The 12589-nt window shown below is 36.3% G+C and overlaps 1 protein-coding gene across 8 annotated transcripts in view; it reads right to left on the bottom strand.

Moving 5' to 3' along the window:
* Positions 1–12589, bottom strand: part of UNC79 (unc-79 homolog, NALCN channel complex subunit) — a 283506-nt gene that overhangs the window by 206752 nt on the left and 64165 nt on the right. For all 8 annotated transcript variants that reach the window (XM_061395152.1, XM_061395155.1, XM_061395153.1 and 5 more), the window contains 2 exons: positions 11100–11270; positions 1950–2042 (listed from right to left, as the gene is read on the bottom strand). In XM_061395152.1, coding sequence (XP_061251136.1) covers positions 1950–2042; positions 11100–11270 — 264 coding nt within the window. The remainder of the gene's footprint in view (positions 1–1949; positions 2043–11099; positions 11271–12589) is intronic.

The following is a 12589-nucleotide window of genomic DNA, read 5'->3' as shown; positions in this document are numbered from 1 at the left end:
ACAGTATCCATAGAATTTATTCGGTACTTTTTACATACTACTTTACACTGTAAATTAATCATTTATGTGAATAAGCCTAATCTTCCCAATTAGACATAAGCTCCATAGCAAGCACCATGTCTAACATTTCAGGGTGGTTTTCACAGTGCTGAGCACAGAGGAATGTACACAGGAGTTACGCAATGAATTCCTGGTACCTGAGCAAGAACTCGGCTCTATTCCTGATATACAATCAGGTACAAGGATCAAGCTTCCACTGGCTATCTCCCCCAATAAAAGTTCAAAGGATAATAATGTCCTACCCACTTAGTCACAGAGAGCCCCCTGGTGGACAGCACCTCACTTCTTCCGTTTCCCCCATCACCAGATTAACTTGCTGTCCCACATGTCATTCTTAGTATAGAATAGCTGGCTATACATGTCCCCCCATGAACAGATGAAGACACGGATTTAGAAATAACAGAAGTAACACTATTTGATAGCACTGGTTTCCCAATGAAACATTCAACTCCAAGAAGACAACGGCAGATTGTAGAGATCCGTGTTTCCATTTACTGAGCAGTGTCCATGATGTGCCACGTCATTATGCTGACGAAGCACATCACACAGACCTAAGCCATTAAATCCTCACAACAACATTTGTAGTTATTGCAGGAAGAATTATTTCCATTTGAGAAGTGAGAAAACTTAGTTTTAGGGAAGTTGAAGAACTTGCTCATGGTTAAGCTAACTGGCAATTTGTGCTGAACTCAGATGTGAACTCACATACCCTTAACCTCAAAGCACATGATTCTACCCGACCTGCTAAACTGCCTCCCAACGTGGAAATTAGGACTGAAGCCTGATGCAGAGTTTAGTTAATTAACTAGATTCTCAGAGACTTAGATAATTAACTAGAGACTTTAACGAACTAGATTCATTATATTCTAATAAATATAAATGACATTATGAGGATCCTTTAAGCCAAATAGAGATATGAGATATAACTTCCTCCAAAATATATTTTAATTAAACTCATATAATAATCATAAGGGATTTCATATTTGAAGGATGATATTCCAGATTAAGAAACATTAAGATTTTGAAATGAAAAGAAAAAATTGGTTTCCTCATCCTGAGTCAAAAACTCAATTATTACTCATTATGTAATTAAGTAGAAGGTCAAAAACAGGGCCCCCAAATTTGTCTACTAATGAAAATAAACATTGAGATCATGTCTTAGCATGTGACTCCAATAGTCAGCCTCTTTTAGGTTAGTTTCCTGAAGTTCATCTGCAGTGACCCTAATAAACGGAAATCAAACAAAGTATATCAGATTAAATCTGCTTAACATTACTAGTAATCAAAGAAACACAAATCAAAATGAGATATTGTTTTTTATCTAGTCATCTCTACACAAATGTTATAGCACTCTATGACAGGGTACAGTGTATTTTCATACATAATTAGTGGGAATATTGAAAATTTTTTCAAGCCCTTCAACCCATTAATCCCTCTTTTATGAACTTACTCTAAGGAAACAGTCACAAATATAATAAAAGATTTACGTGCAAGGATATTCGTGTGGTATTAGAGTAGCAAATTCATAAAATATTCACAGTGGTCATCTGTAGTTCTTAGAACTGCAGGTGATTGTTTTTATTTTTATTATTATTATTTTATTTTTATTTCAATCACTGAATTATTTCTATATACTTATATTCAAGCCATTTCCAGTCAGTGTTCTAAAACTGTTCTCCAATATTCTAAAAATATCACTAGCCAATAAGATTACTACTAACATCCAGAGGCAAGTAAAACTTATTTCAATTTTGAATTCTGTTTTCTAACACAACTCCAGTTGTCTATTCACCAAAAGAAAATCTCCTAAGAATTTCTAGTTTGCCTATTTGATATCTTACTCAATTACTGGTCTTGGAATTAATAAATCCATCCAAATTTCCACTTACCTGGGTTGGATGTGTACTGCATTGCAATCATTAGCATGGATGATGCAGAGAGATTAACATGGGCAGGAACGCCTTCTCTCCTTGAGGAACCCACTAAAACCAAAATTATTTTGATTAGACACAATTTATACATATGTATTTGTATATTTATATTTATTTATATATTTTGTTACTACTTTGCATAGGGCAAGAGAGCTGAAAAGAAACTTGAAAAAATTAATAGAAGTTTTGCATAAATGAAATCACAAAATTTGTCCTGGCACACAAACACTACCGTAGTCTTTATCATAGGCATATTTAGTGAGAATCTTCAAGGAGCAGGAATAATGCCAGAATGTAGTGCAATAGTTACATCAGAATTTTACTTAGATGTGATCTCTGTTTCCAATATGTTTTTATCTAGGTAGAAAAGAAAGAAAAAACAAAATCCTCTGTGTATCCAAATACAATGCATGTTGAAGTTTATCCCAATAAGAAAGTAAAAATAAAAGGTTTTTTAACACAACTTGAATGTATTAAGAGATGCAGCTGAAAGAGTCTACTTATAATGGGCACTATATTCACTTAGTAACAAACACAAATTTTAAATCATGCATAATAAAAAACAGTATATTAATTTAAAAATTATTTTCAACTCTCACTTATCATTAAACAATTTTATTCAAACCTTCACATGTAACTTCACCAAGCAGCTTAATTGCCATGACAATCACTCTTTTACTTTTCCAGAGCTTACCATTTTCATATCCACCTGAGTTGTTTGAAATAAAGCACTTTTTGAATCTGTGAATAATGCTGTTGCTGGACATTTTATCCTGTCCCACAGTATTCAATCACAAGGTCAGTTGGATTCTTCAAAATTCATCTTATAGCAGTAAAATTGTGAATGCCATGTGATAACCACTTACACATTGCTTTCAAGACATCTTTAAGTGGCCTGTTTACAAAGACATCCAGCACTGTTTCAAATCTCTCTTTTTTAATGAGTGTATCAGGTAACCTCTATAAGCATCCAGAACTAGCTCTGACGGAGGTCACTCGAGGTAACATGTTGTCTCCAGTGTACTTTATTATTCTAAGCACAGTAACAGAGAGGGCCCACAGTAGAGAAACTTTACAAGGACTCAAATAGAAAATAGAATTCCTTTTCTGGGATAATTGCAGAAATAGCAGAAATCTTGCCTTATAGTTGGGCTGCTGTGGCAAATTGTCAGGAAAGCACAAACAGAACAGTAGATAGTGAATAAACACGCTCATAAACTCAACTCTCAACTTCCAACACAGACTGCAGAAGACCACCAACACAGCCAACAAGAAAAAAGCAGAGAGCCCTAAAATCTGTCTTATTTTAAAACATTAAAGTGCAATGTGTAGGAATAACATCTCACCTACAGCCAAAAAGAATAAGGTAACATAATAAAACACATGTGTATAAAAGAAGTATTAAAGCACTAAAAGAGGTTTAGCATATAATGAAGAAGACAAAAAAAAATTTAACATGATTCTCTTTTAATTTACATTTTAAAAATGAGCACCACAAGGGACACTGTGGCCATTACAATAGTTTACAGAAACACACAAACAAATAAAATGGATCTATAATTGAGTCCCATTTACCTGAGTTGGTTTTTATGAATCACTTACTTCTGGGATGCTGCTAACCCACCAAGCCAGTGATAATCAGGAACAAAAATTAGCTTGGTTATACAATATAAATAAGTATTAATACTTATACAAAGACATGAAGATCAGTTCACCGATCTTAGATGTCAAAGTTGATGAACTAAGTAATCAAGGGAAAAAATCTTTGGGCCAAATTCAGACTTTAGCCAAGGAGCTTGTTCAAATTGGGCTTCCCTGCTCAGACAGTAAAGAATCTGCCTGAAACGCAGGAGACTCAGGTTCAATCCCTGGGGGAAGATTCCCTGGAGGAGGGCATGACAACCCACTCCAGTATTCTTGCCTGGAGAATCCCACGGACAGAGGAGCCTAGAGGGCTATAGTCCATAGGGCCACAAAGAGTTGGACATGACTGAATGGCTGATACTACTACTTGTTCAAATTCAGCTTCAGGGGACCCATATCTAGAGAGTCTAACTCAGTTGAGAAGCAGGAAAGCTGTGTTTAATAAAGACATCAAATGATTCTGACCAAGTGGACCTTGGAGCTACATTTGAGAAGTACTACTAGAGGGATGAGAATAAGAAAGGAAATACTTCTGGGGCAGCTCAGTGGTTAAGACTGCCTTCCAATGCAGGGGATGCAGGTTCGTTCCTTGGTTGGGGAACTAAGATACCATATGTCGCAGTGTGCAGCCAAAAATTTTAAATAAATAAAACTTGGGAAAAAAAGAAAGGAAATATTTAATAAGGTGTCCAGATGTGGCAGGAATAATTGCACACCCTTGGGTTCTTTGGTTAAAGGGGAGAAAAGCAAAAGAAAGTGTAGCCTTCAACATAGGCAAGGAAAAATAATTATGTGTATACTATATCCATTCCTTTGGGGACAAGTGTCTCACCTTTGTTTAAATTCATTTCAAACTTAAATTAGAAGTGTTTCTTAAAAATGAGAACTACTATTAAGGGAGGCTGAGAATCACTGTGCCTGGAGACACAGTGGGAGAGATGCCCAAATATCTCAGATGATTTAGGTGAAGTTCATTTGGAGAACAGTCCAAATGGCTTGGTGACTTTTGGATGTCCCTCCTAACCCCTACAAATCCACGCTCTCCCTCAAGAAAGGTCAGCACCAAAGCCAAGAGTGTTCCCCTGACTGAAGGCCTCCGAAACCAACTCCAGCACTTCTTTAAGTAGACTGTGCCTTGCAATTTCTTAGTCTTCTAATGGACTGAACAAAGTCACCACAATTCCAATTTAATAAACATGCAGAGACACACATCATTTATTGAATCTTGTTAAAAAGGCATGACGCAAACAGACATGCAGCTTGTCCTCATGAGGATGTATAAGGTCAAAGCTGCATACAATGGAAGGAACCAGAGAATTAATCAAAATAAGGAAATTTTACATGCAATATTGTGCTCAGGAAATACAATTAAGTCTTAAGACTGATTCCTCTTAAGACCTGATTCTCTTAGCACTACCAAAACAATTACTATATCATCCCCTCCTTCTATGAACAACAACAATTTCTTAATCTGTTCCTGCATTTTATAATTCCTAATACATTATCAGAAATATCTCTTATATGATTCTCCGCAAAAAAAAAAGTATAGCGGAAAGCCATTTTATAAAAGAGAAATCAAATTTTGCACAAGAAAACCAACCTAATTATTAGGACTATGGCCTAAGTCACTTGACTTCATAGTTAATGCTCTAATCACTTAGTCACACAGTATTTTTTCAGTATCTCCTACATACGAGGCATTATTCTAGACGCTGGGACACAGCTGTGTATAAGACAGGCAAGTCTTTGTCTTTATGAAGCTTAAATGCTAGAATTGTGCTGTACAATATAGTAGCCACATGTGGTTAAATTTAAACCAATCAAAAGTAAATCAGGCATAGTGGTAAGAATCTACCTGCCAACGCAGCAGACATGGGTTTGATCCCTGGTCCAGGAAGATTCCACATGCCGTGCAGCAACTAAGCCCATGAGCCACAACAACTGGGCCTGTGCTCTGGAGTCCACAAGCCCCAACTCCTGGGCCCTTGCCCTGCAATAAGAGAAGCCAGCGCACCACAGAGAAGAGTAGCCCCCGCTCTTCGCAGCTAGAGAAGGCCCACATGCAGCAACAAAGACCCAGCACAGCCATAAATAAAAAATAAATCTTAAAAAGTAAGCTAAATTAAAAATGCAGTTCCTCTGTCTCATTAGATATATTTCAAGTGTTCTGTTCCCACATGTGGCTAGTGGCTATTCTATTGAATAGCGCAGGATTTTAAATAACCTTTCCATGACTGCAGACAGTTCTGTTGTGTTATTCTAGAGGAACAGGAAACAAATACCTGTGAAGAAATACAAAGCAGGGCAAGGGAATAGGTAGAAAATGATGGAAGGTCCTGTTTGAGCTTGAAGGTAAAGAAGGGCCTCTGGGAAGCCGTACTACTGGAGCTGAGACTTGAAGGGAGTGAGCAAGCAAATCATGTGACCATCTGCAAGAAGGGCTTGTGAGACAGAGGAAAAAAGCCTGGAGCAAAAGCAAAACCTGGTGCCTTTATGAAACTGCAGCAAGGCCAATATGAGGCCAGCAGAGCGAACGCTAGCGGAGGCAAGGGATGAAGTAGTAAGATAAGCTGGGGCCAGATAGCAAGGCAGAGGCGCTGAATTTGATTTGCAGGAGTGATGGGAAGCTACTAGTTGTTTTCAAGAAGGAAATGACATAATTTGATTTCCATGTTTGGAGGACAGCTCTGGCTTTTTGGTGGAGAGCAGGCTCTGGGAGGGCTAAGAGTAGAGGCTGGGAGACCAGCTCAGAAGTTATTAGATGCTGTCTACCTTTTTAAGGGGTACAGGGAAGGGAATCACCTGGGAAGAAAAAAAACATTCTGATGCCAGTTCTGCTATATGACAGAATCATTTCCTGTGCTGCCTGGATTAGCAAGTGGCCTCTGTTTGTGTACGCAGAGGTAACTGTGCTCCCTGAGACAGGGTTTGAGCATACGATACCTGTGCCGTCAGGTCATATGGGTTCAACAAAAGATACCATGACCCTGAAGTCTATGCAGCATTAAAATATATGCTAAGATTGGTAGATAAATAAAAAGTCATAGAGACAGGATTGCCCATCAACACAAGAGGTGTTCTGTCAGGTTCTATGAGATCAAAAACTGGTATAACAATTACTGTTATTATATGACACACTCTCAGGAAAAATTCCCAAGCCCCAGCAGATGGCCCCTTATTTCAAGCAATATTTAAGATGATGAAATGTCATGTCACCATGTAATTTTGAGCAGAATATTGGAAAGGGTTGCAATGAGATTTGACACGTCTGTCCTTTGACTGTGTGTTTTGGTCTGTTATAAACTGGTATAACATCGGACAACATTCAAAGGCCATTATCATATGTTATGCCACGGCCTTCAGAACAAACACTGTGATGTAGACAGGAACGTTACGATTATTCACAAATTTACAGCTAAAGAAACTAAAGTTAGATGAGATTGTGAGATCTGCCAACAATCAAAAGACTTCACTTCAGTGCTTCTGGATTCTTATTCCAAAATATTTCTCATAATTCAATATTAAAGCTCCTAAAGTATACTATTATATAGAATTGATGCTTTTGAATTTTGGTTGGAGAAGACTCTTGAGAGTCCCTTGAACTGCATGGAGATCAAACCAGTCAATCCTGAAGGAAATCAACCCTGAATATTCATTGGAAGGACTGATGCTGAAGCTGAAACTCCAATACTTTGGCCACCTGATGTGAAGAGCCAACTCACTAGAAAAGACCTTGAGGCTAGGAAAGATTGAAGGCAAAAGAAGGGAGGGCAGAAAATGAGATGGTTAGATAGCATCACCAACTCAAAGGACATGAGTCTGAGCAAATTCCAGAGACAGCAGAGGTCAGGGAAGCCTGGCATGCTGCAGTCCATGGGGTCACAGAGAGCGGGACATGACGTAGTGACTGAACAACAAAAAAGTATAGTAATATCTACCTTACAAAAACAGTCATTAGCTAATAAAACATTTTATATATAAAATACTACTTAAATTCATTAATATCTTACATTGGTATTTTACTGTGTTTTTTTCTATTATATTTACTTATTAGTGTTTGGAAGATCATAGAACATAATATGCATCCTCTGTAGCAGCAGTAGAACAAAAAAATGATACAGGGCCAAAGGCTTAGAAGCAGATATTCAATTAAATCATACAGTTGCTTTTAATTCCATGCAAAGATCTAAATGAACCTTTGTTGTCTAAGGGTAAGTGACTTTTGAGGAAATTAAAGTTGGAAAAGAAACTAGATGAGACTACAGTTCAGGATGCCAAGATACCACTAGAAGGATCTTTCACAGATATAACTGTTCAGCTTTATTATTCGCTTTAAAATAACGTATGCTACATCAAATAATGTTCATTTGGGACCTCTTTTCCTTTTCTCTGCCAACATCCAAACTTCAGTTTGGTGCACAATCACAGAACCTTCGTGGAAAAAGAGAGATTTCCATGGTGAAATGCAAATAACTTTCTCATTCTTAATAATTCCTTTATATTTATGTATATGTATATTACACAAAGCCTATTGCACACATATGGAATTAAAACAAGTGTATCTTAATATACATACAATATATATATCTTAATATATATACAATCTTAGTATATATAAAATAAAAACAAGTGTATCTTAATATATATATAATATATTGTATATATATATACAATAATATATATACATTTGTATATACTATATATATAAGATATATATTTACCAATATATATCTTAATATATATACAAGGCAATAACAAAAAAGGTTATGTCAAAGAAAGTTTTATAATAAATTACACTTTGCTTTGCAGCACCTCAAAGGAATTATTTAAAATAAAAGCACAGTACTTGGTTTATTGACAAAAATGGCATAATAGATTTAACTGATATACATACAGGGCTTTTCAACTGAAAGAGCTGCAATCCCTCATGAGGTCTGCTTGAGAGTTCAGAGTTTCATCTCCTAAGTCCTTAATGATATTATCATTTAACACCTGAAAACCTGTCGTGTACTACATTTGACCTTGCAAATATTGTACCAAAGAGGTAAAAGCTTTTTTGTCTTAAAGACTTTATCAAGTACTCAGAAAATGCAATGTCCTTTATCTCAGGCCTTAAATAAAAATATTCCCATAGAAATTAAATGCTCCCCTCTAGTTCTGGTCAGAAATTTTGAACACGGAAACAACTTCCCAAAATAAAACCAACATGGATACAAGTAACAGACACACATTCTCACATCGATTCAGTTTGACACGATTAATTTGGAACCCAATTCCCTCCATCTTTGGATCTGTGTCCTTTTTATCTACTCTGGGAAAAAATAAGGACAAAAGAAACACCTGAATCATTTAACAGAATTGGCTTTAAAGGTAAGTACCACAACTTATTCTCAAAGATTTAAAGATGACAAAGATTGGCTACATTCGAATCTCAGGAATAGTGACAAGAAATGAAACAGTCAAAACTAAGAGACTAAAACCAGAGGAACCAAATAAATGAACCAGATCAGCGATTGCATTGAAAGAATATATGCCTGTTACATAAAAAAAGATTGATGTTATTTAACCTAGAATAATTAAGCTAGAAATAACCTTAGAGACGGAACATTTTTTCTAAACCTCTCCTTCACAGTTAAAGAAGAATGAAATGATTTGTCCCTACCCTTTAAATAAATAGCAAGCTAATTCACTAACAATTGCAATTTTCACACAGATTTTATAAACTCAACTTATAATTTTGTTTCCCTCAGTTGCCAAGGCTTACACATTTAACTAAGTGAGGATTCCAACGTGACTACAGGCTATGTTTTAGAGTACATTTCTAAGTAGAAACTAATAATCCAGGATGAAGAAACAAGTTGCCAGTTGTCACATGCTCAGTCACTCCTAAGTATAACCCCAAGGGCCTGATATATGTAGTACCTCTTCCAAAAGTACTATTTCTAAGAAGGATGGATATAGTGAGTTACACTCAGAAAGATACAGACCCAACTGCTACTCTTTTCTTTTTAAAGCCTCTGCTTAAGCTTAACTGTCAACATACTTCTAAAAAAAATACAACTTTAAATTCTAAGGCTGTATCCATGAGTACTTTGTCAACAGAGTTACACAGAATGAAAAAAGAGAACTAAATTAAATATTCTAAAACAGAATTAAATATTCTATTATTTGAACAGTATAATCAGTCTGCTCATTTTTAATAGCTACGTAATTTAGGCAGAAGTCAGACTCTATTTTAAAGACATGAAAATTACAATTCCACAGCTAAAATTAAACTCAAGTGTAAAACAAGTAAATGAGGCTCAAAGGTACATTTGTTTACCAATCGTTATTACAAAGCGACAACTTTAATACAATTGTTAAGTACATAACAGTAAAAACTGATCTCTAGGAACTGAATGTGACCAACACAGGCATTATTATAGAATGAGAGTTGAGAGAAGGAGAGAAGTAAACCAACACTTATTGAACACTAGGCATTATGCCAGCACCCTACCAGTGCTCCAATCAATCATCTCAATTGTCACAGCAACCTTATGAGGCAGTATTATCACTGTTCTCACTTTGCAAACAGAAAGGTTAGGTGACTTGCCTAAACTCATACAGCTAGTTGGGAGCACAGCTGTGATTTGAATCTATATCTGTTTGATTCCTAAACCCATAATCTTTTCAGATTATCTACTGAAACATAGGTTAATTAATCATGTATTTCTTTAAAAAAAATACTTTAGAAGGATTTTGATCATAAAAATCACAACCCAACTTCTTTTTTTTCTCTCTGTTACCACATCTGGATAACAAGCCTGCAGAAATAAGCTTATAAAAATGAAGCAGAATTCAAATTGAATCCATGTTATAATAGTACCTGGCACATGAGTTGGAAGCTTTTGCTTTTTTCATAGTGTTCTCATAAACTTTGACTCACTATGTCATCACAACACTCTTGTGAGGGAAAGCTGATACTATCATCACCCTGGAGACGAGGTTTAACTATATGAGCTGCCGATCTCACAGAGCAGATTACGGACAGAAGTGAGACTAAAGAATATCTAGATACCCTGACTCTATCCATTGTTCCTCCCAGCACACCCTGCTGCCTTCAGATGCAAAAGATAAGAATTTCTACGTCCCAGACAACATTTTTCTCCGTCTTTTTTTCTAAAGTTGCAAAAAATACTCTAATTTATATGTAGGAAATGTAGACTGTGCTTTGACTCGTTCTCTCTTCCTATTCTGTAAGATCAAACTATGTGCATAAAATAATTCTAAGGTATTATTGTCTTTTCATGTCTTTGATGTTCACCGTACTATTCATGCTAAGTGACTGAATTTTAGTCAAAGCACATGTATACAGCAGTGATTATAATCTTGAAAATCTACAAACCTAAAACAGCAAAAGCAATTTCCATTCATACATCATACAACACATAAAAATAATCTAGTATTAGGTAAGACTGAACTTACGTATAGCCATTGGTAGAAAAGATGTGCTAAGATATTCAATAATATCCTTGTGCAGAAACGGAGGAAAGGTAGCTAAGGTTGATATCATCGTGTAGGGCAAAGTACTCAGAATATCATCACTGAGAAAGGGGAGCAAACATGTAGTTGTATAAAAGATTGACTGTCCAAGGTCTGCAAAACAAAATCAAGTCATCAGTCATTGAATATCCTGCATTTAACAAAAAAGCTAACTTTACATTTTAAGCTTTTATGAAATGGTTTAAATTGCAAGCAACTATCACTCCCTTCTTTAAGAGTTCTGTATAGCACCTGCACAGTATTTGATAAATGATAGAATTAAAAAATATAAATACAGTTGACTTGTGAACAACACGGGTTTGAACTGTATTAGGTCCATTTTTGTACCTGGATTTTTTTCAATAATTATATTATCTGTAGCTCAGATGGTAAAGAATCCACCTGCAATGTAGGAGACTTGGGTTTAAACTCTGGGTCGGGAAGATCCCCTGGAGGAGGGAATGGATACCAACTCCAGTATTCTCGCCTAAAGAATTCCATGAACAGAGGAGCCTGGAGGCCTACAATTCCATGGGGTCACAAAGAGTCAGACACAACTGAGCAGCTAACACTTTTGACTATTTTTTCATCTTCATTTTACAGATCTTTAAACTAAGTGTAGGAGGAAGTTTGTGGTCAATTAGAGATCACAACAAATGGAACCCAAAGAACTAGGATTTGAGTCTTGATTCTATCCAAACCGTTTCAGCTCCCTGCCCTTGGGTGAGTCATTTATCAAATCCTTTGTTTTTGAGGCAGAGACAGCAGCAGAAATTCCTGATTTTTTACTGTTTGCGGGGCGAGGGCGAGGGAAGGTGGTTAGTGCCCCTAACTCCTTGAGTTATTCAAAGGTCACCCGTATCTATGACATGAGCTTTTCCTCAACACTTTATCCATCTTCAGTCATATTACTCCCTGATTTTATAAATCAAAAGCACTTTCACATGATAATGAATCCTGAAATCCCTCCAGCATTCTTACCTCCATTACATTTTATACAAGATAACTGTGGCACAAAGATGTTAAATTATTTTCTCATGGGAAGTTTCAGAAAACTCAAGGGCAAGGCTGGAAATAAAACCAGGCTATTTCTGCTCCATCAACTGAACAATCTTCCTACATCTGAAGTCTCAGGCAATGAGGTAATTGGCATCTTCCAGCACAGTGGCAGATTCAGCATACACCAACGAAAGGAAGCTGTAAACTGATACTGCCCGACCCTGTGCATTTAGTTACAAATATCACAGAAGGACGTGTCCCCTGGTAGTAATGTTTCTATCAACGTTTGTAAGTGATAGGAACAATACCTACCTCACTTCATTAGGATTGTTAGGAGGTTTAAATGAACAAAACGTAAAGTACCTAGCATAGCACACAATGTGTGCTCCACAAGTATCAGATATGAATATTGTTACTATTATTATTACCTGCAC

The sequence above is a fragment of the Bos javanicus genome, chromosome 21, assembly GCF_032452875.1.
Source record: "Bos javanicus breed banteng chromosome 21, ARS-OSU_banteng_1.0, whole genome shotgun sequence".
NCBI lineage: Eukaryota > Metazoa > Chordata > Mammalia > Artiodactyla > Bovidae > Bos > Bos javanicus.
Note: the sequence above shows the minus strand (reverse complement) of the source record. Positions and strands in the feature narration are given on the sequence as shown.